This window comes from Chamaea fasciata, unplaced genomic scaffold (genome assembly GCF_029207755.1).
Source record: "Chamaea fasciata isolate MVZ Bird 193981 ecotype frontalis unplaced genomic scaffold, bChaFas1.0.hap1 SCAF_5, whole genome shotgun sequence".
Taxonomy (NCBI): Eukaryota; Metazoa; Chordata; class Aves; order Passeriformes; family Sylviidae; genus Chamaea; species Chamaea fasciata.
In genome coordinates this window covers 45,246,872-45,269,741 of record NW_027094090.1, presented here as the reverse complement: position 1 = coordinate 45,269,741, position 22,870 = coordinate 45,246,872, and the positions used below count along the sequence as shown (strand labels likewise).

At 43.5% G+C, this 22,870-nt stretch overlaps 2 protein-coding genes across 3 annotated transcripts; both read right to left on the bottom strand.

Annotated features, from left to right (window-relative positions):
• Window positions 1–1,257: 1,257 nt before the first annotated feature.
• AMDHD1 (amidohydrolase domain containing 1) lies at window positions 1,258–11,062 on the bottom strand. Of its 2 annotated transcripts, none has more exons than XM_066183407.1 (9): window positions 11,046–11,062; window positions 10,002–10,108; window positions 8,687–8,751; window positions 7,791–8,068; window positions 4,896–5,121; window positions 3,760–3,884; window positions 2,815–2,908; window positions 2,264–2,424; window positions 1,258–1,884 (listed from the first exon to the last, which is right to left on the bottom strand). In XM_066183407.1, coding segments are annotated over exons 1-9 (1,173 nt in total). In that variant the 5' UTR covers window positions 11,048–11,062; the 3' UTR covers window positions 1,258–1,769. The 2 variants fall into 2 exon arrangements, with proteins under 2 accessions (XP_066039504.1, XP_066039503.1); XM_066183406.1 differs by lacking the exon at window positions 11,046–11,062 and adding an exon at window positions 10,672–10,853.
• Window positions 11,063–16,873: 5,811 nt separating this feature from the next.
• Window positions 16,874–18,483, bottom strand: SNRPF (small nuclear ribonucleoprotein polypeptide F). Its single transcript, XM_066184603.1, has 4 exons — window positions 18,297–18,483; window positions 17,955–18,080; window positions 17,564–17,628; window positions 16,874–16,990 (listed from the first exon to the last, which is right to left on the bottom strand). The coding sequence occupies exons 1-4, from the start codon at window positions 18,297–18,299 to the stop codon at window positions 16,924–16,926; spliced, it is 261 nt and encodes an 86-aa protein (XP_066040700.1). The 5' UTR covers window positions 18,300–18,483; the 3' UTR covers window positions 16,874–16,923.
• Between the last annotated feature and the right edge of the window lie 4,387 nt (window positions 18,484–22,870).

Sequence of the window (22,870 nt, the reverse complement as noted above, 5' to 3'; positions counted from 1 at the left end):
TGTCACAACACTGACCTCTGGCACAGGCTTTATTCTGCAAGGCAAGAGTCAGGACATGGATTTCACCTCATAATGCAGTGATGACATGGCAGTACTGATCTGCCTGAGGGGCATTCAGCACAAGCTGAAAGCCTTCCCAGGCTATTGGCTATGCTGCAAGGGACAGCCAAAGCACCAGTGTGGGGCTGCCTCTGACACCTGCTCTGTTAAATGTGCCCTGAGGAGAGGGCTCATGCCTGCTGGCAACCTAGCAGGTTGCCAAATGCCTTGGGCATTCAGAGGAGAGATTCTGGGCCTTGCTTCCCACTCACCTCTGCCTTTGGCTGCCTGGGGCCAAGGGATCCCCAGCACACACTGCAGCATGGTGGACTCAGGTTTTGCACCGTGCCTGTGCACCACTCTTGCCTGGACCCTGCATTTAAGAAATGCCTGTCCTTCCCTGGCAGCCTTCCCAAATCCCTGTATAAACATTATTTGTGAAGGCTGTCTTGGGCAGAATGGACTGTGCAATCACATACTTGAGATGTTCTTTCAAGCTTTATAAAAACGAAGTTCACACCGACATCTGGTACAACATCTGCTTGCAAGAAAACACATCAGGTGGCAGCAATGATGTTACATTGTTTTAAAAACTGACTTAGTTGGCTAGTTGGATCAAATAAAGCATGAAGAAAGATACTACAGGGGATGGCTTGCAGATTTTGGGTGGTAATAGATGTGCCCAAGGCTCAGGGAGATCAGAAGGTCATAATAATGCTCATACACGTTCATGATGGCTTTCAAATATCTGTTAATCAGAATGAGACCATTGTCCTTCCTCAAGGGTCTGGTTCCCTAAAGCACTCTGCTCTATATCACAGGTTATGTCACTTGCTTATATCAATAATTATTTTTGATGTGAAGTTCTTCATGCTTGTCAGGTGCAATTTTATGACTTCACTTTCAGAAAGTAAATCCCTTTTGCTTCTGCAGCCACCATCCTTTTGAAAATCTGAAGAAAATACTTAGTCCATGGGTATTCAGAGGCCCTTCTACCCCAGACCCTCTGCTTAAATACTGCAAAAGCTTGAATTCTCCAAAGATGTATTATACTTTCTTCTACACACTCCATTCCTAAATAATGTTTCAAGCTGGGGGGGAAAAAAGCAGTACTTGAAAGATAAATGAAAGAGTGCTTTTAAAAAATTAGGCAACTAAGTTTCAACACAGCTTTGAGGAAAAGTTATCATACTTAATTTACCAGAATCACATTCAAACTTCCACAAACAAATATGTCTCATGTTATTTCAGATTCAGCCTAGAATAAATAAAATTAGGTCTTTTCTGGAACGTCTGTATAACACTGCATGTGATCTTCTCTCAACACAGCCAAGGGCCATCCCAAATGTGCATGCCTGAGCCCCTGGCTCTCTGCCACAGGTTACTTAATCACACTCCCCAGTAAATCTCACCTGATCCAAACTCTGTTTATTCATTGCCAGTTTGTTTGAGTTATTTTCAAATATAGTAATACTATGGATTGATTGTATAGGAAAACATTTTTGGAAACTGTCTTATTTAAGATGGATACAATTAGAAATTATTTTATTGTGCTGGAGAGAAGTGCAATGGACATGGAGATGCACCAAAAGGGTAAGGCTTGGTAAGGTTTATTTGAATAAGGTGAGCAGGCAAACAATCTACCAGTAAATACAAATCTGATTTGTCTGTTGCTTTGAAACACTCTGTGCCAATTTGACTTTAGTAGCTTACTAAAATACCGCCTTCTCTCAGTAACTGCTCATTGTCTCACACCTCTCATTTTCATAGATGACTTTTCCTTTAACTATAACATAGTTGATCAATGCTTCATGTCCACCAAACTGGTAAATCAAGTGCTCCCACCTAAAAAGACAAGATGTTTAAGAATATATAAACTTGCATAAGAGCAGGTCACATGCCCAGCATACCTGGCAATTTTACAAGATTTGCCTGAAAATGGGAAAACACTAATCCATGTCTACATGAAGTTGTCTCTTGCTGCATGAATACAGTGAGTCTATCAGTAGAGAATTTATTCCACAAAATAAACACATATTATCTCTATGTAATCTGTAATTAGGCATGGATTACTTGTAATAACAGCCCCAAAAGTCTTAGGCTTTATTTTCCACTGGAGTAATTATGGAAAATGAAAGAGGTTCTGAAATGCTACCAGTGTCCCTTTATTCAGTGAAGATAATTAAGGTTGAAACACATCTCAAATGCCAATGGAAGAACAAACCTTGATGAATTTATGATAAGAAGATCCCCCTGCTTGCCGACCTCCAAGGAGCCATGTGTGTCTGATTTGCCCAGAGCATAAGCTGCATTAATGGTGGCAGCTGCCAGTGCTTCATTCATTGACATCTTCATGTTTACACAGGCCAGATGCATCACCATAGGCTAGTAGGTAAGGAAGGAGACAATGGGAGTTACCAGGAACACAAAGCTGTTTATGCTTCAAATCCCTAAGCACTCTCCTTCTTCCATGCACGAGAGAAGGAGTTGTTTTGTACAACACAAATTTTGCCAAATCCAAAACAAGAACTCTAAAATCAGTAGCTTTGAGAGCATTTTGAATAGGCCTCTCAGCGCATATAAAGGATGGAATCCATTCTAATTTCAAGAATTTCTGGCAAAAACTACCAATACACACAAACAAACACAGTCAGCTGTCTGCGTGGGGCATGCAGCTCTCCTTGTGCACATGAAACCAGTTGAAGTGTGCAAGACCTATACACAAGTTATGCAAGTAAGAAATTTCTTAATTCTACGGTTTCAGTATTATCTTACCATTGAAAAACAGTACGCATTAGGATTAAAGTCACTGCCAAGAGCAACTATAACACCTTCTTCCAACATTTTTCTAGCTTGAGGTTGCTTCAGTCTAGTGGGAAAAATAAAATTATCAGTACAATTTGCTTAGTTATCATACAATGATTTACAAGGGCAAAAGTCATCTCTCTGTTTGCCTACATTCATGCATTCAATTACACTGATCCTTATGGAGATGAAAGCCCAAATTCTCCCCTTGCATCCATACCTATCACCCTATGGACAACATAAATGGGAAGTGTGAGCCACAGCTTTTCAGTAACAGCATGTGGCAGCAGCCAATGTCAACCATCAGGCTCCAGACCACTGAAATTCTAGTATTTATTCAGACCTCAGCCTCTTAAGAATTTACAAGATGAAAATCTTCATTTCTGAAAAAAACTAATTTTCTAGTTCTTACAGCTTCAAAGACAGGCTCCAAAATATGAGCAGCGGCACATGCAATGCAATAGTCCCTTCCCAATTGTTGAGTCTGTGAGTTTAGTCTGCATAAATTAGAGATCTTTTCACTTAGCAATTACAATGCAAAAGATGTTTTCAATAACTTCAATATCTAGAATAGCCATTTCAAAATTGTTCAGCCCCCAGATTAATCTGTGTAGATGTTTGCAGGGTGGGCACTTGGAAATACAGTCTCTAGGAAGTTTTAGCCATAGCTGCTGTAAAGCCACTCTGAATCTGCTGTGATACTTCCCAGCAATCTCACAGATTTTTGAGGATTTCCAGCAGAAAGAAGACATAAGGAGGGAGGCTCATTCAGTTCTCTGTATGTGTGATTGCCTTCACTGACCTGGACTATCCTTAAGGCATGGATACATGCTTATACTTTTAAATTAGACGACCCTCAAACCACACACGTGGATTTGCAGTTACAGAAGTTTCCCTTCAGTCTAGTGGCCTTACCTTAGCATGTAGGCTGTTGTTGGCAGAAGGACAGCAGCACACTTAGCTCTTGCCATCGCCACAATACCTTCATCAGTAACTTCTTCCAGGTGGCTGATGGCCCGGGCTCCTAGTTCAGCTCCAAGCTAAGTAAATTTTCAAGCAAATTACTCACTATTCTCAAATAATTCAGTTTGAAAAGTTGTTTCTAAACAACTGGAAGTGACAATTCACTATTAATGCAAAATATACCAGAAGATAAATAGTAAAGAATGCTTGAAAGAACAATCAGAATACAGAGACAAAATATTTGAAAATTTACTGCAGGAAAAGTTGATCACTTTATCCACCCACAGAGCAGAAGCACACCTTCAGTGGTGTTTTTAACAGCCTAACACACAAACTGTGTGAGAGCCATGGATGAAAGCATTATCAGCTCCTGTTGATAAAGGATCCATCAGAAAATAGTTCACAAAACTGAATGCTGCCTTCAATGGGGAAGTCAAATAGGCTTTTATGATCAACCGAGTTTTGGGGGCTTTTTGGTTTGTTTTGGGGGGTTTTTTTGTTGGGTTTTTTTTTTTGTTTGTTTGTTTTGTTTTGTTTTGTTTTTTTTTCATATACAGCTCAGGCAGACCCCACAGCAATATTTAAATGATGGTGAAACATGGTGTGAAAGGGACTTTCTTTATCAAGGTACTTGGGAACCTAGTCTTGACTAAACCACCTCTCTGAGTGTGCTCGGATATACTGATATCCGAGTAATGAGACTGCTGAGTGTGCTCATTGCAATTTGACTTGTTGCTTCTAAGAGGACATTTAACCAAAAAAAAAAATATTTTTCAAGTTGAGTAGAAACCACGTTTTTGTCATTCCTGGGTATGGATGTGGATATCCACCTTCCCAATCTGTATCCCATGAGGACGATAAGCAAAGTCAATGTTTGATTAGCCAGTGCACGTTAGTCCCAGAGGTCAAGGCTTCCTCCCATGTCCTTAACTCCAAAGCTGCACATGGACTGTTCTTCCTGGCATCTGTTTCTATCAGATGGTCTATTTCATAAAGTCTTAGAAAAGACAACCTCAGTTTTGAAAACTCCAAATCTTTCACAGACTGGGCTCTCACAGGAGCAAAAATGAATGTTAGGAAAGATGTACCTCAGCAGATTTCATCGGATGGAGTTCATCACCATGGAAGTTAATCTGTAACCCTATATCTTTTCCAGCTTGAAGTATTCTCCTTGTAGATTCCAGATCAAAGACTCCCTTCTCACAGAACACATCTATATTGTTAACATGTATTTCACCACTTAGTTTGAGTTCTTTCAGTTTAGGAAGGTGGTTATTGATAATGTCATCTGTGGCTTCAGTAGCAGTTTTCCCTCTAATGAAAAGAAAATGTTACATAGCCGTATGAGTAACATCCTCAAAGTCTGGCACACACTCAAGCCATATATGCAATTACTGGATTACTTAGGAAATTATGTATATATGAATCCCTCAAAAAAACTTCAAATTAAAAAATTAAGCCCCACTGTAATTCATGTACTCTCCAACAGGAGTTACTTTCCATTCAAAGAATATTAGATTGTGTTACTGAATGTTTTTAATGAGGCTGGCATCTTGGATGCTAACAAAGATATGTGATACTTTAAAACAATTTTTTCTGCTTTCCTAATCATATATTCTGACCTCTTTATATTGTATTCTAAAATATAACTATTAAAATATGTAAATGAGCATTTAAATATGTTAAATGGTATTCATACAATATTTTTATGCAAGTATCAAAGCTCAAAGGGGATATGCAGTATAAGTCTTTATTTTTAATTTACCTCTCCTCCTTTGATATCAGAGTGAGGGACAGATAACTGTTTCTAACCACAGGGGCTCCCCAAGATTTGATTTGCCAAAGTCAGAATCATTTATGAATCCTCTATTACATAAAGAGAACCCAGGAGAGATCACTAAATGCCTTAGAACTAGCAAATAATCCCAAAATATTCAGTTGAGTTAGCATTTTCCAATTTTAATATCTAAGACCAAGGGATGTACAGCAGCTAAATGCCTGAGAATCTCAATGTTCATTTCAGGCCCTGTAAGGCATGCAGACACTGGCACTACGGAGTACCACATGGCTGAGCTGGGAGCCATGCAATGGCAATAAATTCAAGAAGCCAAATTCTGCCTGAATTTATAAACAAGGTTATAAAGTAGAGCCCTTCTTCCATTCCCTTCTCACTAAAACAGTTATTGGGGTTGCTCACCCTCTGACTGTGCCAAGGCTTCTCCCTTTTCTCATTCTACTCAGCAGCCCTTGGAGGAATTTGGGCTGAAAGATTAGGGCCAGAGCCAAGAAAAGACAGAGGGAAACACTAAGAAATGGTTTCACTTTTTGAGGGATATAACGCCCCAAAATGCAAAACAAAACAGCTGTTGTTTTAATGCTGAAAATTTCTGCTCAGGAAAACACTTTGAAAATTTCTTGATAAAATTGAAAAGGGCCCAATAATCACTTGCCAATAAAAAATAATAATGTTTTTTAAAAATCAGACATTCCCCAAAACATGACTTTGATTCAAAATGATGACTGGGGGGTACCAAGGAAGAACTGCAGATTTCCTCATGGTCAAAATGAAAACCCAAGCCAGAGTCTAAGTTTGAGGGGTAGCATAAAATTCAAGAAAAATAGTCTAGACACAAACATTTGTTCAAAAGAGAAGAGAGGATTTAAAAAGACCCAAACTGGAAAATACAGATAACTCAGTATTTCCTTCAGGAAATTTCCTTAAATCCCCAACTATCTTTTCTCCTGACTAAAAATACAGTATCCTTACTACTACTATATTTTTTATGTTTGATGTGTATCAGTGGGGAGCGAAGCGTGCAGAGAATGAGAAGGCACACCTGCCTTTCTAACACATAAGAGTTAGTATGTTTGAAAAATACTGGAATTAAGTTCATTGGTTTACAGAAATGCTCAAAGCATTTTGGTGGGAAAGACTATTTATCAGGATTTTGACTGAGATCCTGCCAAGGGTTTTAAGGGGAGGGAGAAAGGAAGGACTAAGAAATATATAGAGAGAGTCTGGGGTGAAAGGTCAATTTTGTTTTACCATTAAGTCCTCTAAATTGTAGTTGCTGCCTTCAGCTGATTTTAGTTACTTTATTCTTAACCATCTTCCAGTTACTGAAGATGATACAGGATTCATTTTCCATAGTTAGATTGACCAAAGATAATTTACCATCCTGCTCCAAATACACAAGAATTAGATTGAAAAAAATATTTTCTGGGTCATGTTTTCTTGAATGTTAGAAAAGGTTGGGTTTTTTTTTTCTTGAAGCATGCATTTTTTTCTTTTAATGAACATCTCTTGAATATCGCCACATAATAGGCCTGCCTCCATCTCACATGCCTTGTCTTGCAGCAACTTACCACCTGGCATGTCAAAATATCTAGCTAAAACTCCTCACTAATTCCTTCATACACTGAAATCTGGTAACATGAAGATGTTATTTTCATCATAGCAAAATAAAAATCAGCAGTGAGAAAGGATTTTTATGCCATGTCTACTTGAGCCATCAGAATAATTGTTTAAGCACAATTCAATCTTCATCTCATAGCTATAAGATGTATGCAAATCTTCATTGCATGGAAGCATAATTAAACTTACTTTATGGAGATATATAAAGATTAAATATGGCATTTTTTGTTGTAATTTGGCCAAAATAAAATCTCATGGCAGCGACCAAGCTTGAAGGATAGCAGCAGATGCAAGCAGATGAATTTCCTGTACAGGAAACCTTCTAATCTGTGTTATGTTCAGTGTGAGCATCAGCTGCAGGCAGGGGTTCTGTGCTAAGCCTATGCTGGCATTTAGGAGTCACTAAATAATGTTGCCCTGCCTTCCTTCAGATTAAACTTTAGGAGAGCTTCCTATAAATACTGGCTGTTGTTTTTCAAGTACATTGTATTTTAGGAGTGAGGCAGAAAAAACCAATTTTCAGTGCAAAGCAGCAGTACTTAACAGGAGAAGGGTCACGTCCTATTACTTGGGCACGGCGTGGGCTCCGCAGTACGTTGAGGAAATGCCAATATCCATGGATTTCTTAGCCCGTTCAATCACCCTGAGCATTTTGAGCTCGGTTTCCAAGTTTAAGCCATATCCACTCTTGCACTCCACCAGCGTGGATCCTGCTCTGAGCATGCGCTCAAGGCGGTGCTGAAAGGAGGTGAACAGCTCCTCCTCCGTGGCCTTCCGAGTGTGCTCCACAGTAAAATGGATTCCTCCCCCTGCCTGGTGGATCTCCATGTAGGATGCACCTGCCAGCTTGGGTTAAAGAAAAGAAAACAAAAACCACCCCCCACACACACAATTAGCTATGAACAGTGCGTTTTCCATCCAAGAGATACTGGAAAATGCCTTGAGGTCTCTTTGCAGTGAGAGAGTCAAAGGGAGGAGAAAAAAAGCCCCATTAATTCTTCCTCCCTCCCTCCCCCTTTTCTTCTCTTTCCCTTACACTTAAGTGAAGATATGTTGTAAGAAATGGCATAAAGATAATTACTCTGAAGATTTGCTTTCCTCTGAGTCCAAGGGGAAAACTGATCTCTAGCTAAAAATTCATTTATGTGGAAAAGAAAAAAGAAGGAAAAAATCAAGACTTAGATGGTAACAGAAGGCGGCACTCCTGTATTGCTTCAATTAATGCAAAAATATATCAAGGGTGACTGCAAAGGATGCAGGTACACTCCTCTCTCAGCCTATCAGTATGCAAAAATCATCCCTCCTCCCTCAGGCAGATTATCTGACAGAAATCATGTATTTTTCTATAAAAGAAAGATGAGAATCACTAGGAAGTAGAAACAGTTATACATTAAAAAAGAAAAAAAAGAAAAAAAAGAAAAAAAAGAGGAAGAAAAATCCATCTGTGTAATTTTATGCTGTTACCTTCATTGCAAACTCATGAACCCTATCACCAGCCCACACTGGATGTGTATGTGCATCTACCAGGCCTAAAGAAAACAAAGTAAATGTACACTTGAGTTACTTCACTGTGTAAGAGAAAAGATTATGAACATGCAACCAAATAAAATAGACAACAGAAGCTCCCCTAAAGAGTCTCTATTGGTTAGAGAAAAATAAAAATCCAACAGGCCAAATAGGACTTTCTTCAGAGGCTATTAATTTTCTCTCAGTTTTTTTTATATGTCTGACACCTTACGCAAAATGTCTCCAGGTAAATGCATCAGTTGCTGAGTTTGGCATGTTATTTCAATAAAGTTTTCAAACTGTGGAAGAAAGGATAAATAACAAACTTTTAAAGAGTTCATTAGACTTTAAGCCTGTACTTTTTTAGAAAAGGCAAACTGCTTAGGCTGGGCTTAGCACACTAGACTTCCTCTAGCAACACTTACTACAGTGGGAGCCTTTTCTACAAGCTCTGAAACTGACACTGCTGAATGGCAAGGCCACTGTAAGAGAGCCATAGGTCTGACAGCTCATGTACTAACACCACTTGGACAGTTTACCATGCAATAGACTTGCCCATCTTTTGGGGATCTTTCATCAGGCAAAGTTGCAGAATATGCAACTTAAAATCCCCCTTGCATCCAAACGGCTGTGGGCAGGAGGGAGAGACTGAGCTGAGAGAGTACAGAAAACAGCAGTGAGTCTGAAGAGTCACTCTGTAGGTCAGCTACATTCCTGTTGTGATACAGAGGAACAGATCCAAAGACAAAACAAGAGGAGACAGAACCCTAGCATGAAGCCCAAAAGAACCCTTGAGTATTTCCAGCGAGGGAGACTCCACTAGCTCTCTGGACAGCCTGTTCCAGTGTTCAGTCACCTGCACAGTAAAGAAGTTCTTCCTCGTGTTCAGGTGGAACTTCTGTGCATCAGTTTCTATCCATTGCCTCTTGTCCTATTTCTTGGCACCACTGAGAAGAGCCTGGATCTCTGGGCACCCCCCGCTTCAGATACTTATAGACATTGATGAAGTCCCCTTTCAGGAGTCTCTTCTTGAGGCTGAGCAGACCAAACTCTCTCAGTCTCTCCCCACAAGAGAGATGCTCCAAACCCTACATAATCCTTGTAGCCCTCCACTGGCCTCACTCCAGCAGCTCCATGTCTGTCTTGTACTGTGGAGGTCAGAACTGGACACAGCACTCCAGATGTGGCCTCACCAGGGCTGAGCAGAGTAACAGGATCACGTCCCTTGACCTGTTGGCAGTGCTGTTCCTTTGTATCATAAAAACACACCTACCTGGTAACACGCACTTCCCAGAGCAGTCAATTATCCTTTCAAACGTTGCTTCTGAAAACTGATTGCGGATAACATCTGCCTGGCCCACAGCTTTGATACAACCATCCCTGCAAAACACAATGAACAAAGAAGGTGAGCCTGTCTAAAAGTCAAGTGCACAACAATGGAGCTCCTGGAACAAGGAGGGCAGGACCTTCAGCAGGACTGAAGCTGTACATGCAGAGGTGGTTTGCTCATTTTACAGATGCACAGCAAACACTGGGGTAATGCCATGCATTTCAAGCTGTTTGCCTAACGCTTCTCCTCTGCTTAGATCCCTCTGAATGACACCTTGGTACTGTTCCGCTCTAATTCCTGCTAGATAATACTGTTTTCCTCCTGCGGCTCAGCGAGCATGCGGATCAGCGTCGCTCCAGCGGCTATCTATCCGCAGGGCACTCGTCCCCTCACTCCAATCAAACTGCCATCGCCTGCACCTGGGTTATGCCCCGTGCCCATGGAAGCTACAGGGATCACCCTCTTCAGGACTGTTCCCCCAGTGGAGCTTGAGGATGGTCCCGGGAACCCTGGACTGCGCTTGGGGACTGCCTTCCACCCTTGCACGGCGCTCCTGCCCCCCGAGCCCCGCGGCCGCAGCAGAGCCCGTCCCGCCCCGCGGCCCCGCACTCACAGCCCCACCACCAGGCTGGCGGCCCGCAGCACGCCCAGGCTGGCAGCGCCGTCCCGCCGCAGGTACGGCTCTCGCCGCCCGCAGACCAGCACCAGCTGCTCGGCGTTCTCCAGCAGCAGCCGGTGCCGCTGCCGGCCCGCCATGGCCCCTGGCGCCGACTGCCGGGGCCCCTCGGCTCAAGGTCCCCGGGGCGGCGCGGCCGAGCGCCCCTCCCGCCCCCGGTCCGGCCCCGCCTGGCCCGGCACCAGCCCGACCCCGCTCCGGAGCCGGCCTTGGCCCTGCCCGGCTCCGTCTGCCATAACTTTGCTGCACCCCGCTCCAGGCGCGGGATGGTGGGCTGGATTCGGTCCAGGATAACGTGACAACATCCGTACATCGCGCTGGTTCATGGCCAGCTCCGAAGTACGTGGTTTTCCAGCCGGTGCTTCCCGGAGCTCTCAGTCCTCACAGCACCACCTGGAGATTTTCCTTTGCCAAGAAAACAGGAGCCTCTAGTTTGGGAGCGTTTGTTTGCCCACGTGCCCCCACCCCGGCGTCCATCACCTCTCCAGCATCCATCATTTTGCCTGCGCCAACTACCGCGGCCGCATCGCAGCAACAACCCCCGAGGGACCATAACACCTCCCACCGCGCCAGATGTTCAGGCAGATATTAATTTATTCAGGCAGATATTAATTTATTCAGGCAGATATTAATTTATGCGCTTCCAAAACCGAAAGGTTGGTGCGGTTTTGCTGCCCCCTACAGAACGAGGGATGGGAGAATCGGGGAGCAAATATTTGCTCCCAACACGGATTTTTCGGTTTTCTTCTCTCTTCACACACTCATAGCATCTACAGGACTCCAGTATTTCCCAGCTAGAAAATCGCGTCTTTCTAAACAAATGGGCCCTCAAACAGTTCTCCCAGGGCGGCAATCTTCTTTAGACACCTTCTTTTCTTTTAGAACGAGAATCCCTTTGAAATGCTGGTAACACATCTATGTGCATTTACGTATTCCTGGTCAGCAGAAACAGTTGAATATGTAGGCTCTTTGAATGAGCCTTTCTGGTGAAGCCTTGTTTGCAAATGAGGCAAGATTTGCATTTAAAGCCCAGTAATTTGTGTTTAAATATCAAACCCGAAAAGTGAGTAAAACTACAATAAAATTGGGTGTTACCTTGTGATGCTTCTCCACTGGCGTAATGCCGCATCACGACATAACCTTTGTCTTCCTGCTAAACTCTCACTTAGGCGTGCAGAAGATTGACAGGAGAGCTGGTAGAGGGTGCTTTACCACTTCCAGGAGTTCTTGCTGCTGACTTTGGAGCTCCCCAGCAGTATCACAATATGTTTGAAAGCAGAAATCAAAGAGGAACTAGGGAACAGCATCATAACAAGCACAGAACAATGTCCCATTGTGGGGGATGCTTAAGCAGTGCTGGTGGGCTGAGAGCTGTTTTGTCAGGAATTAAACACAGCATGTTGCGGTGGAGGGGGGAAAAAGGAACACACCTGTGAGCCATGTTGTTACACTTTTAAAGAAAAAATCAGTTTTGTGCTCTAGGCTTCTCCAAGAATCAAGGTCAGATCCTGATTTAAATCCTGAGGTGTGGATTTTATGCTTAGTAAGCTAGGAGTGTATTTTGTTCTAAGATTTATGTTCTGTTTGCAAAAAACTTACAAATGTGCTTGTGTATTTCTATATGGCCTGTTCTGGTTCTTTTCTGGTGAAGAATTTTCTCTGTAATAGATCAGCATATGAAAAAAGGTCAATTTACTGTAGTCGGGTTTCTGAAATGCTGTGTCTGATCTATTTTTAAGAATACTGACCAGAAAGGTAAGGCAGGGATGGTTTCCAGGTTGCATCCTCAGGAAATTCTAGAGTTTGATTCAAAAAGTACAGATTCTAAATACTCAGCTGTATTTTTGAAATGTTGGCAGAATTCACCGGATGTAGACAGAGTAGGGTCCTAAAGGAACCCTGCCTAAATTTCTTAAATTTAGAGTTTTAACCTTAAAGTTCCAGTGGATATTATTTTTGAAAATAATTTTTAAATGTGATATTTCCAATGAGAGAAAAAAATCCTAGGAAAAGTGGAGATAAAAAAGTTGACCATCAGGTTACTGATTTAAGGGATTTCATCTCTTCTTGCTGGTGCTTTACATGCTTATTCCTTAGGGAGCCCTTTTCAAATACACCATCAGAGCTTCGTTAGAATGTCTGTTCTTGTAAACAACTTGTAATTAAAAACAAAAAGCCCAGTGTTAGAGATGAGTCTCAGATCAAATATTGGCTAAATTTTCCTTAAGTCTGTAGATTAGATTTTTTCATCTGGTAAACAGACCTTTCCAATAATATATATAGCATGATGAAATGTCCTGAAAGGGGACACTGTGCATGCCTTAACACAAGTTAATTACTAGTGAAATTTACTGAATGCTATTTCACTGTTGACAAAAGCAGCAGAGGTCAGTAAACCCTCAGGATCAAACACAGGTAATGCATCACTTGGACGAAAGTGACTTGCAAACGTGGAATAGATCCAAACTGAATTGCAAATCTGTTGCGCACTTTGACTTCCCTCATGTCGGATTGAGCTTAACATCACATTTACAAATACTTTTTTTGCATAGTTTTGCGAAAGTGAAAGTGAATTCTGCATTTTATTTTTTTTCTGTGTAGAAGAACCTTGCATCTCTCAATCCATGGAAACACTGCATTTGTTCAGATGAGCTTTCTGAATCCTCTGTTCCCAGATCTGTCTTTGGCAAATTCCATAATGGCCTGGGGAGGGGGAGACATTTTGGGGGAACACCACAATTTGCCTCAGGGGACATAATTTGGTTTTCCCTGAGCACAGTGCAACCTTGCCAACCTATGTGCCTTGGTTTCCTCTTCACATAAGCTGCAGCTAAGGAAAAGGAGAGCTTGTGTGCACCTGTGTCCTGTCAGGAGTGGGATGTGGGCACCTGGTACAGTTCCAGCATCTGGGCTTGTGGCCAAAGCTTGTCTTTCTTTGCAGTCTGTGAGCTGCACAATACAGAACTGGAGTTTGCAGCATTTTTTCTCTTAGCAATGATAAAGATTTAAGGTTTTCTCACGTAGGTTGTGTACTCTTTATTGTGTACTCCTAGGTATGGGAAGGTTTCCAAGTTAAAAATAAACAGCAACCAACCGAATACTCAAATGAGAAACACATAAAAATAAGCTTGAAACTACAAGTGGTATGTGTCATGCCTCACTAGTTCTAGGCTCTTTTTGACCACCTTTTCACTGTATTTAATAACTGGTTTTGCAGGGCATAATCTTTTCCTGTGAATGTCCTGCTACTTTGTCTCCATTTTCTTTCATCCTATAAACAATTGGAATAACTTAATCACATGAAAGCAATTTTTCTTTTTAGCTACTTTATGTACCTTGTATTTAACATGTAAAATCACAAGCCCCTTTATTTGTGTCTTTGATACACACCTAAGTGAATTTTTGCAGTTCTTTTGCCTTTCGGACTTGCTCCAGAGGAGATGAAAAAAATCTGTATTCATGGGGCTTACTCCAGACAAACTAAGAACCAGCTGCAATTACTGTGATATATTCAGAGTACCTTATCTTCACCTGCACTGCAATTCTTTCCGCATCATTTAGGACCAGGATCTAAGTTAAGCACATGTTCAAGTCGTTATCTACATGGGTTCTTCCATTGAAATGAATTGAACACTTGATGGTAGCAAAGAGAAACACATGCCTCCATTTTTGCAGCATAGCTAAACCAAGATTAGTTCTCAAGTTATGCACCAAGGTATTATTTAGTTGAAGTGTTTGATGCCTGGTGCTATGCAAAAACAAAATGATCTGAGTTGGAATGTAACTGTCTAAACTGTAACTGTAATGGTCTAAGAAATGTAACTGTCAAAAAAAACCACCAAAAACAAACAAACAAAAAAAAAAAAAACCCACCAAAAAAAACCCAAACCCAAATCCAGGTATAACAAAACATCTCAAAAGGATGTGAAGGATAACACTTTTGTTGAGGATGGAAACTCAAGACTCTATAAAGCAGCTTATTTGTCTGAAAGAGGGAGATAGATAACATGAGAAAAATGTTTTCTTAGTTCTGAGTCCTTGCTTTTCCAAAATGTAAGTCCACTTGTCTTTCCTATTATTCATCTTACCATAGATTTTCAGTAGTTTTTTTTTTTTTAATTTCTTCTAGATAGTGGTTTCATCTAGATATTCACCAGCTGTGTCTGTCTACTTTGATTCCTTTCTCAACAGCCCCCTTCAAAAACAGATGTGATTGCTTTCCTGATGATGGGTTCAGGCTGTCTGTCCTGGACTATCAACTGCCCATTTTTAAGTTAGGAAGTATCTGTAACATTAAGGATGTTATACACAAAATGCTCTCTTGCTTCTTTTTTGCTTTGGCTTGTTTTCTTTTAAAAAAGGTTTCTACTCATTTTAAACTGCTACAGGACTTCCCTTGTGTGAAGATTTTTCCTACCACAAAAATCAGTATTTCACCAACAACCACCAGTGTTCTACCTGGATGAATTCTCACCCTGTAGGAAGGGAGTCAGAGGAAATGCTATGAATTACAGGAGGTAGCTCTCTCTGCAAGGCAAACACATTTTCTTTACCCTCAGGAAAGGAATTAAGCACTCTGGCTGCACAGCACAACTCCAGACATCCTTCTACAGATGTGCCTGTTTAGGTGAGGAACAGTCACATTCATCTATGCACACAGGAGTTCAGCATGAGCTTGGTCTTCCCAGTTACTCTGGACAGCTGAAGCTCGGTGAGCTGTCATAGTGATGGCCCTATCTGCACTGATCCAGTGCTCAGATAATATAAGACAAACTCACCTCCAGTCCCAATTCCTCCTCATGAGGAAAAGCAGATTTCAGAGCAGTGCCAGCCCAGCCCATTGCAAACAAGGAAATGACTGATACTAGGGTGACAGTCCCAGCCTGTCCTCCTGCAATTCTGACAGCACTGTGACTATCTATGGCAGCACGGGAGGGGCACTATTCTGCATCATGAAGTTAACAGGATGTGCTGCATTGCAAACCAGGTGAGATGCTTTTAGCCTCTCATTCCTGCCACCACTAAGAACACATCTGGTTGTTCTGAAGTTTCCTAGGCTCATTGCAAATTTTAAAGTACTCATTTATGCTTGTGATAGTACTGGTTTTAGCTTAAATAGCTCTTTTTCCTTTCCCAATGGCATTGTGGGGTACTTCAGCAGAGCTGCGAAGCCTCCATGCTGCCAAAAAAGAAGGGTCCGGTTTAAGCAATGAAACACCTGTGCAAGTATATCCAAAATGATTTTTCACTCTTTATGGAAGGTTACATACGTAAATATTAAGGGAACACATGGGATGACTTTCAACATGAGAGAAACAGGGAGGTATTTCTCTGCAGGATCTATCCTGACAGGCTGGTGTCCTCCCCCCTGCTCACATAACCAGTGTTCTAATCTAATGCAGCCCTGAGCACCCAGCACTGCCCACGCCAGTTGTCTCTGAAAGGATGTGTGATCCCAGCCAACAGGGCTGGAGATCTGCATCCCACATGTACCTACTGCAGCCACAACCTGTGCAACTGTTAGACAGAGCATCATCTCTTCACAGCATGCTGAGGAGGACCACAGCATCCTTTCCATTCTTCAGCAGAAATCACAAAGCACACTCCCAATTCTGCTGTCTCTTGTCTCAGGTCTCTTAACGCCACTGAAGTCTGTGGATCACCACAGCTACCAGGAAGCTTTTGTCTGTGTGGCTGTTGGCTACTAAGTTGATACAAGTTTGTCCTTCCTTAATGACCATACAGCCACACTTCAAGCTTCCTGACTCAAAGCCGGAGAATATTTCTGAGAAAAAGCGGAGTATAACAGATCCTCATACCTCATCTAAAGTGAAATCTTCCCAGCTAATTCCAAATGTTTCATAAACAGGCTTAAAGATAAATGCATTTAAACGTGTAAAACATCTGTAAAATACAGAGACTGCTAAGTCTTCCCGTGTTTCAGATAGGAAGATAACTGGTATTTTTTTTAATACTCGCTTTTCATTTTAATATTTTCAGCTTTAAATTTTAACAATTACCTGTTGTTCCTCCAGCATTAGTTTTTCAGACACCAATAAAATATTAGAGACCTTTTAAAGGGTTAATTCTCCTAGTACTAAAACACAATGGAAAAAAAGGAAACACCTTACTACAAAAGTATGAAAAACAAAACAACACAAAAAGTTTATTTCCAGAAATACAAAACACCTATTCTCTCATTTCTCCATCTTCTTCCTCTTCTTCCACACCTCTGATGTACAAAACGTTATTGCACCTGTAAACAGAACCAAAAGTTCCCTTAGCTAAACACGTTATCATTTTCCCTAAATAAAAAAAAATCTTTAACATTTTTCTGCTTGATTGTAGCCCGGCACCAGCCAAATTCTACAGAACAAAATACTGTTGATCTTGTACAACTTTTCCACACAATACATTAAATTGTGTAACTTCATAAATGTAATAACTGTTGGACAATGCTGTACAAAAAGATTTTTACTTTTGGGTGAACAGTTATAGGCAAGTGTAACTTCCAAGCATGCAAAATGTTTCCTGTTGCAGTGCACTAGTATACAATGCCAAAGGGCTCCCAGATATACAATAATGTGGAAAACAAAAGTATTTAGTCATCACAAAGGGTATAGTAAATACTTCTTTAAATATATTCAAAAATTCATTTTTCCTCATCTCAGAAGGGATTTCCATATAGAAGACACATTCATAGCCTTCCTGTAAAAGCTACACTTGGCATCTTAGTTGGACAAGAAACAGCACCCACCAGTATAAGATTTAATGCAAGCAGTGAGGTGATTTAGAGCCTTCCTCCACCATAAATAAATACCCCAATTACCTTATCAAAACTTCCCCCAGGTGTCCAGACAACGCACCATCTATGTACTCCTCTGTGTTCGCAAGCTTGAAGGAAAATGAGAAAAAGATCAGAACGACAGCAATAAAAACGGCTTCCACAGAGCACATGCCGGTTCTGCCCCCAGCCCGGGGCTCGGCTACAGAGATCGGGGGTGGCCGAGCGGCCCCGCCCGTCATCCCAGCACGCAGGGATGGGCGGGAAAGGTCCTTACACGTCATCTCATTCCCACCCCCTGTCACGGGCACAGACCCCTTCCACCAGACCAGGCTGCCCAGAGCCCCATCCCGCCTGGCCTTGAACACTACCAGGGCTGAGGCGTCCACACGGCCGGCACCGCCCCCGCCCCAGGCACGCCCCGGTTCCTCCTCACCTGCATGTTCATGTAGCCGTCCACGGAGACGAGGTAGCCCTTGTACTCCATCCCCCACTTGAGCTTCACCATCACCGGCTTCCCCGTCAGCCCGTTCAGGAACGGCTTGGGGTTGAGGGGCAGGCTCTGACGGGGGAAGCACACGGTCAGCGCCGCCCGCCTCCCGCTCCGCCTCGCCCGGCCGCCTGGGGCCGGTAACGGAGCGGCTCCCGGCCCTCTCAGCTCCCGACTCCCGCCCCGCCAGGCTCCCGGGCCTCTCAACTCCCGGCCCGCCGCCTGGGGCCGGTAGCGACCCGGCTATCTCCCTCCCCGGCTCCCGCCGCCCTCCCGGCTCCCGCTCACCATGGCGGGAGAAGCGCAGGCCCACGCGGGAACCCTTGGCGCGCGCCGCGGGACAACGGGAGTCAATGGGAAGCGGCTCCGCGCCCGCTTCCAGTTCCGGGGGCGCCGCTCTCCCACCCCCGACCTCTCACCCGCGCCGCGCTCCCCATAGGCTGGCGGGCCTCCACGCGCCGAGCCACAGGCGCGGCTGCCCATTGGCCGGTAGGTGCGGCGGGCCTCTCTCATTGGCCAGGCCGGCCAGTTTCCCCCACCCCCCGTTCCAACCAATCGCCGTTGCGCGCCGTGGTCGCGCGGACGTTGGCAGCGCGGGGGTGTGAGCCCGTGCTCCCTGCGCGTGCCCGTGCCCGTGCCCCGCACCTGTGCGCGTGCCCTGTGCGCGCACCCTGTGCCCGTGCCCCGTGCCCGTACCCCGTGCCCGTGCCCCGTGCCCCGTGCCCGTGCCAGCGGGGCAGCGCTGCGTGCGGCTCCGTCCTGCTCTGCACGGGCAGGTCCCCACCAGGTGGCAGCGCCTGCCCGGCGCGGTGGCCGTGGCACCGGGCGGGAGGGCTCTGGCGGCGTCTCCTGGTGCTGCCGGCGAGCCCCGCGGGCGGCGAAAGCCTGGCGGCGTCCATCCAGCTGCGGAAATAAACCGGCGGACCAGCGCCTTTTCGTGATTCCACACGCAAGGATAGAAAATCTCGGAGTTTATAGGACACATTAAGTGCGAATTCCCTGTCAGTATCTTTTGACTCCCAGGCAAAGATGTTCTTGGGTGTAGAGAGAGTCGTGAAACGTCAATCCTGCACTAGCTGTAATTTACGTCTTAATCTTCGACAGGCAAATATGTTGAACCAACTTCTGTACCGTTTACCAATTTGTCACATCCTCACTAATGTCTTCTACTACTCTATGTATAAATTAATCAAATGCCACAATGTGTATTTCTGTTCCTGCATACAGCATATTCCCTTGATCCTCAGCGTACTGGGTGCTGAATGTGGAAAACGCACATTCAGGAAAATCACCTTTCAGAAGCTGAACTATTATGGGTTTGTGCACTTCACCTTCCAAAGGTGAGTCTAGTGCCCTAGTATTGAAAGCAAAACCATTATCGCCTCCTCAAATCTGCACGTCTAAAGCTGTTGATGCAACAAGCCATCTGGAATGAATGTGTAGGAGTGAAACAGATGGAATTGTAATTCCTGTTCACTAGCGTATATCAAAAGTGCAGTTACGCACGGAATTGTTAGGGTTGGAAGGGACCTCTGAAGATCATCCAGTCAACCCTCCTGCCAAGGCAGGATCGCCTTGAGCAGGTGACACAGGGATGTGTCCAGGTGGGTTTGGAATGTCTCCAGAAAGGGAGACTTCATGATGTCCCTGGACAGCCTGTTTCAGTGTTCTGCCACCTTCAACATGAAGAAGTTCTTTCTCATCTTGGGGTGAAACTTCTTGTGAAGATACCTAGATGCACGTTTCCATGACCATTAGAAATAAGTTTGATTTTCTTTTAGGGTGTAGTGGATGGGCAACAGAAACAACACCAAAATCATGCCAATTATCTTTCTGGTAGCAGGACTTAGTTACTCTTTCAGCTGGCACACGGTAACTTCTAAGATTTTTCTGTAAGGAAGTCTGTGTTTAGACTATGTAGGAAAAATATGAACACAATGGGAAACGGTATATTTATGAATTTTTTCATGCCATTTGCAGTATAGAATAGCTGATTTCACACGATGATGTGTATAATGTGGCCAAAGGCAGTGAGCTTAGAGTGAGTGTCTTGAATAATATCATATCGTAAGGGCAATTTTTGTGCTGTTCTGACAAGGATAAACATGTATGTCTGTGAATGGCAAAATAACAGATTTGGTATGCTATCTGTAAATAGCACTAGTTATTTTTACATATGAAACCAATTTTGACCATGTCTCCTACTCATGTTGGGAAAACTTTTTGTGTACCAGAAAACAGGAGCATTTATATTCTGATTTTAATACACTGTTCCTTGAGTGAATAAATATTCCAGCCCTGTTGTTACAAAAAACAAGCATTTGCCATGCGTCATAGATCTCAGTGTAGAAATCAGAGAGCAAGAGTGCTTGACTCCGAGTTTCATAATTGGTCCATGAATTCACACATCAGTAATCTCATCAGCTGTAGACTGGATCTGCAGCAATTTTGTGTGGTGATATGGTAGGAAGGATTACTGAAAGCACAGAATGTGTGACTACATCTGGTGTAGTCAACTGAGTAAGTCAGGTAATCAGGAGATGAAATAGCTGTTGTTTTTCTTTCTCCCTTATGAGGAATTTGCTGTTTTCCTTGTTGACTGAATCATTCTGACTCAGAGACAGTCTTCTTAGCTGATCTTTGGACCTTCAGGACAGGGGTGAAGTTCGCCTTTTGTCCTCTTTGTATTTCCCATGTAATAGGGGAAGTAATAATTTGCATTCTTTTCTGCCTTTGGGTCAGGGTATTTAGGCTGTTGCTCAACAGGAAATGAACAGGAAAGAGTTGTTGTAATAGATTAATCCAAACCTTAGCTCCTGGGTGGATGGATAGGATTTTCTCTTCCAGCTCAGGGGTGGGAATTTAACACAAGTGCCTACACTCTGTTCCTGAGGAAATACATTAAGCAGCTGGACATTCAAGGGCAGCAGTATTTCTGGTGAAGGGACTGGTTAGATGGCATTGTCTGTGTAAGTGCAAATGCTCACTGACATCACTAATGCACTGTGTTGCCATAAACCAGGCTGAGAGGGCCCCTGTACCGGCATATTGCTGAGAGAAACCTCAGCAGCCCAGAACTCCTTCCTGATTCAGTCGAGTTTGCTGGGACAGGAACTCCCTGCAATAACCTGTTTCTGCCTGCCATAAACACATTATTAAGGAAACTTTCAGAGCTAACCCATGTTCCAGCTTCTTGGCTGTACATTCAGTGACCATACCATGCGTTTTCCTAGTGATATGCCAGTGTCAGTGGGGGTTTCCTCCACTGCATCCTTATTCCACATCCAGCAAACTACTTCTGATACCACACAGCCATGTCCACCAGAGTAGTAAGAGCATCAGCCTTGCCATCACACTGGACACACCGTGTCATGGGCACCAGTTGCAGTCAAAGAACTTAAAGCAGCCATGAAAGCACAGCCCTGAATTACACGTGACTGGAGCTGAGTTAACAAAATGGAAGCTCCGTCAGGAGACAGCACCTTCAAAGGACAGGTTTGCATCAAAAAGGATCCAGAGTAGTAGCGCGGAGTTAGCCCTGCTATGTGGCAGATGAACTTCTCCTTCGTTTGAGTTCATAATTGACAAAGCCCTCTAAGAACCTGTTTCTCTCCCCATACAACCTGTCCCAGGTAAAGACACACCACCTTCCTTCCTCCCCCTTGTCAGGCTCCCAGCCCAAGTCTGGTCCTTGAAACTATTAGGTGGTATGACACCTCAGTCTAAGGTTGGCAGTTGTTAAGTAGGCTTGCGTAAAGCGCTAGCTGATTCTTGACATGCTCTCCTTTCTAACTTCTTGGGAATGCAGTGGTTATGACTCTTGTGGATCTAGGAGGATTTTGAAGCTCCATGCACCCTTGGGGAGTTTTGCTGTTGTAGCAATGCGGTTAAAACACGAAGAGGGCTTAGAACTCAGGCCAAGTATTGATATGAGGAACATCTATTTTCCCTTCACGAATAGGCGTAATGGAAGATTTTCCGATAGATATCATACTGGAATGGAAAATTAGATCTTGCCCACAATTTGTCTGTAGAGAGCATCTTGTCTAAAAATCTTTTTCAATAAGTAACACAAAATTTTCTCAACGTGCAGAAAATCTGTATCATTTATCAGCTCTTGGTGACTTGGGAACTGCTGTGGCTGTATTGTGTGGACTGTCAACAGCCCTCACATGAGGTATAGTCCTGACTTTATGGGCCTTTGCTAGAGTAAAACAGTTTTTGCTTCAAGCAGTATTTTTTCAGAAATGTCTACCAGTCAAACACCTTTCCTCTTTGCTGAGTGTCATTTTAAGAACACCATCTTTGGTCAAATCTCCATTTGATGCAGTGACTATCCACTACAGACCTTCACCACAGATTGTGACTGGGAGTCAGGAGGTAGTGACATCAGACATAAGAACAGGGGGCTGTTGGGGGCTGTAATTTCTCTCTGAGATTCTCATCAACCGAAGCAAAGTCACACTGTGCTACAGGGGTGGATGTACAGGATCCAAGTACTGGGAGGCACAAAACTAGTTAGCCTGTCTCAGGCTTAATCCAAGAAACATGCCTTTTCCCACATGCTGGCAGACCTTCATCTCAGTGTAAGACCATAGCCCAGAACAGATGCTCAGTCTTGCTGAACAACACTTGGAAACAGCCAAAGGGAAGGACGCAGGGGAAGCACAAAAACCAGGAGACTTTCCATGGCCCTCCATGCCTGGCAGTGGCTAACAAGAGTAATGTGAGGGAAAACAAACAAAATGCAAACGTCTCTTTGGGATGGGCTTGCCCAGTAAGCAGGAGACCATGCTGTGAACATCTCCCAGGGCAGGTGGCAGAGGTGAGACTGGGAAGATAGAAATGAAAGTTTTTTTCTT

What these genes read in the sequence shown, in the direction of transcription:
- AMDHD1 (XM_066183406.1), bottom strand. Translation starts at nt 10,814, where the DNA reads ATGGCGGGCCGGCAGCGGCACCGGCTGCTGCTGGAGAACGCCGAGCAG. An exon ending in GCCAGCCTGGTGGTGGGGCT is followed by an intron (nt 10,109 to 10,671) that starts GTGAGTGCGGGG and finishes TGTGTTTTGCAG; the next exon opens with GGATGGTTGTATCAAAGCTG. An exon ending in TTCATGAGTTTGCAATGAAG is followed by an intron (nt 8,069 to 8,686) that starts GTAACAGCATAA and finishes CTTTAACCCAAG; the next exon opens with CTGGCAGGTGCATCCTACAT.
- SNRPF (XM_066184603.1), bottom strand. An exon ending in ACGGCTACATGAACATGCAG is followed by an intron (nt 17,629 to 17,954) that starts GTGAGGAGGAAC and finishes TTTTCCTTCAAG; the next exon opens with CTTGCGAACACAGAGGAGTA. An exon ending in CTGGGGGAAGTTTTGATAAG is followed by an intron (nt 16,991 to 17,563) that starts GTAATTGGGGTA and finishes TTCTGTTTACAG; the next exon opens with GTGCAATAACGTTTTGTACA.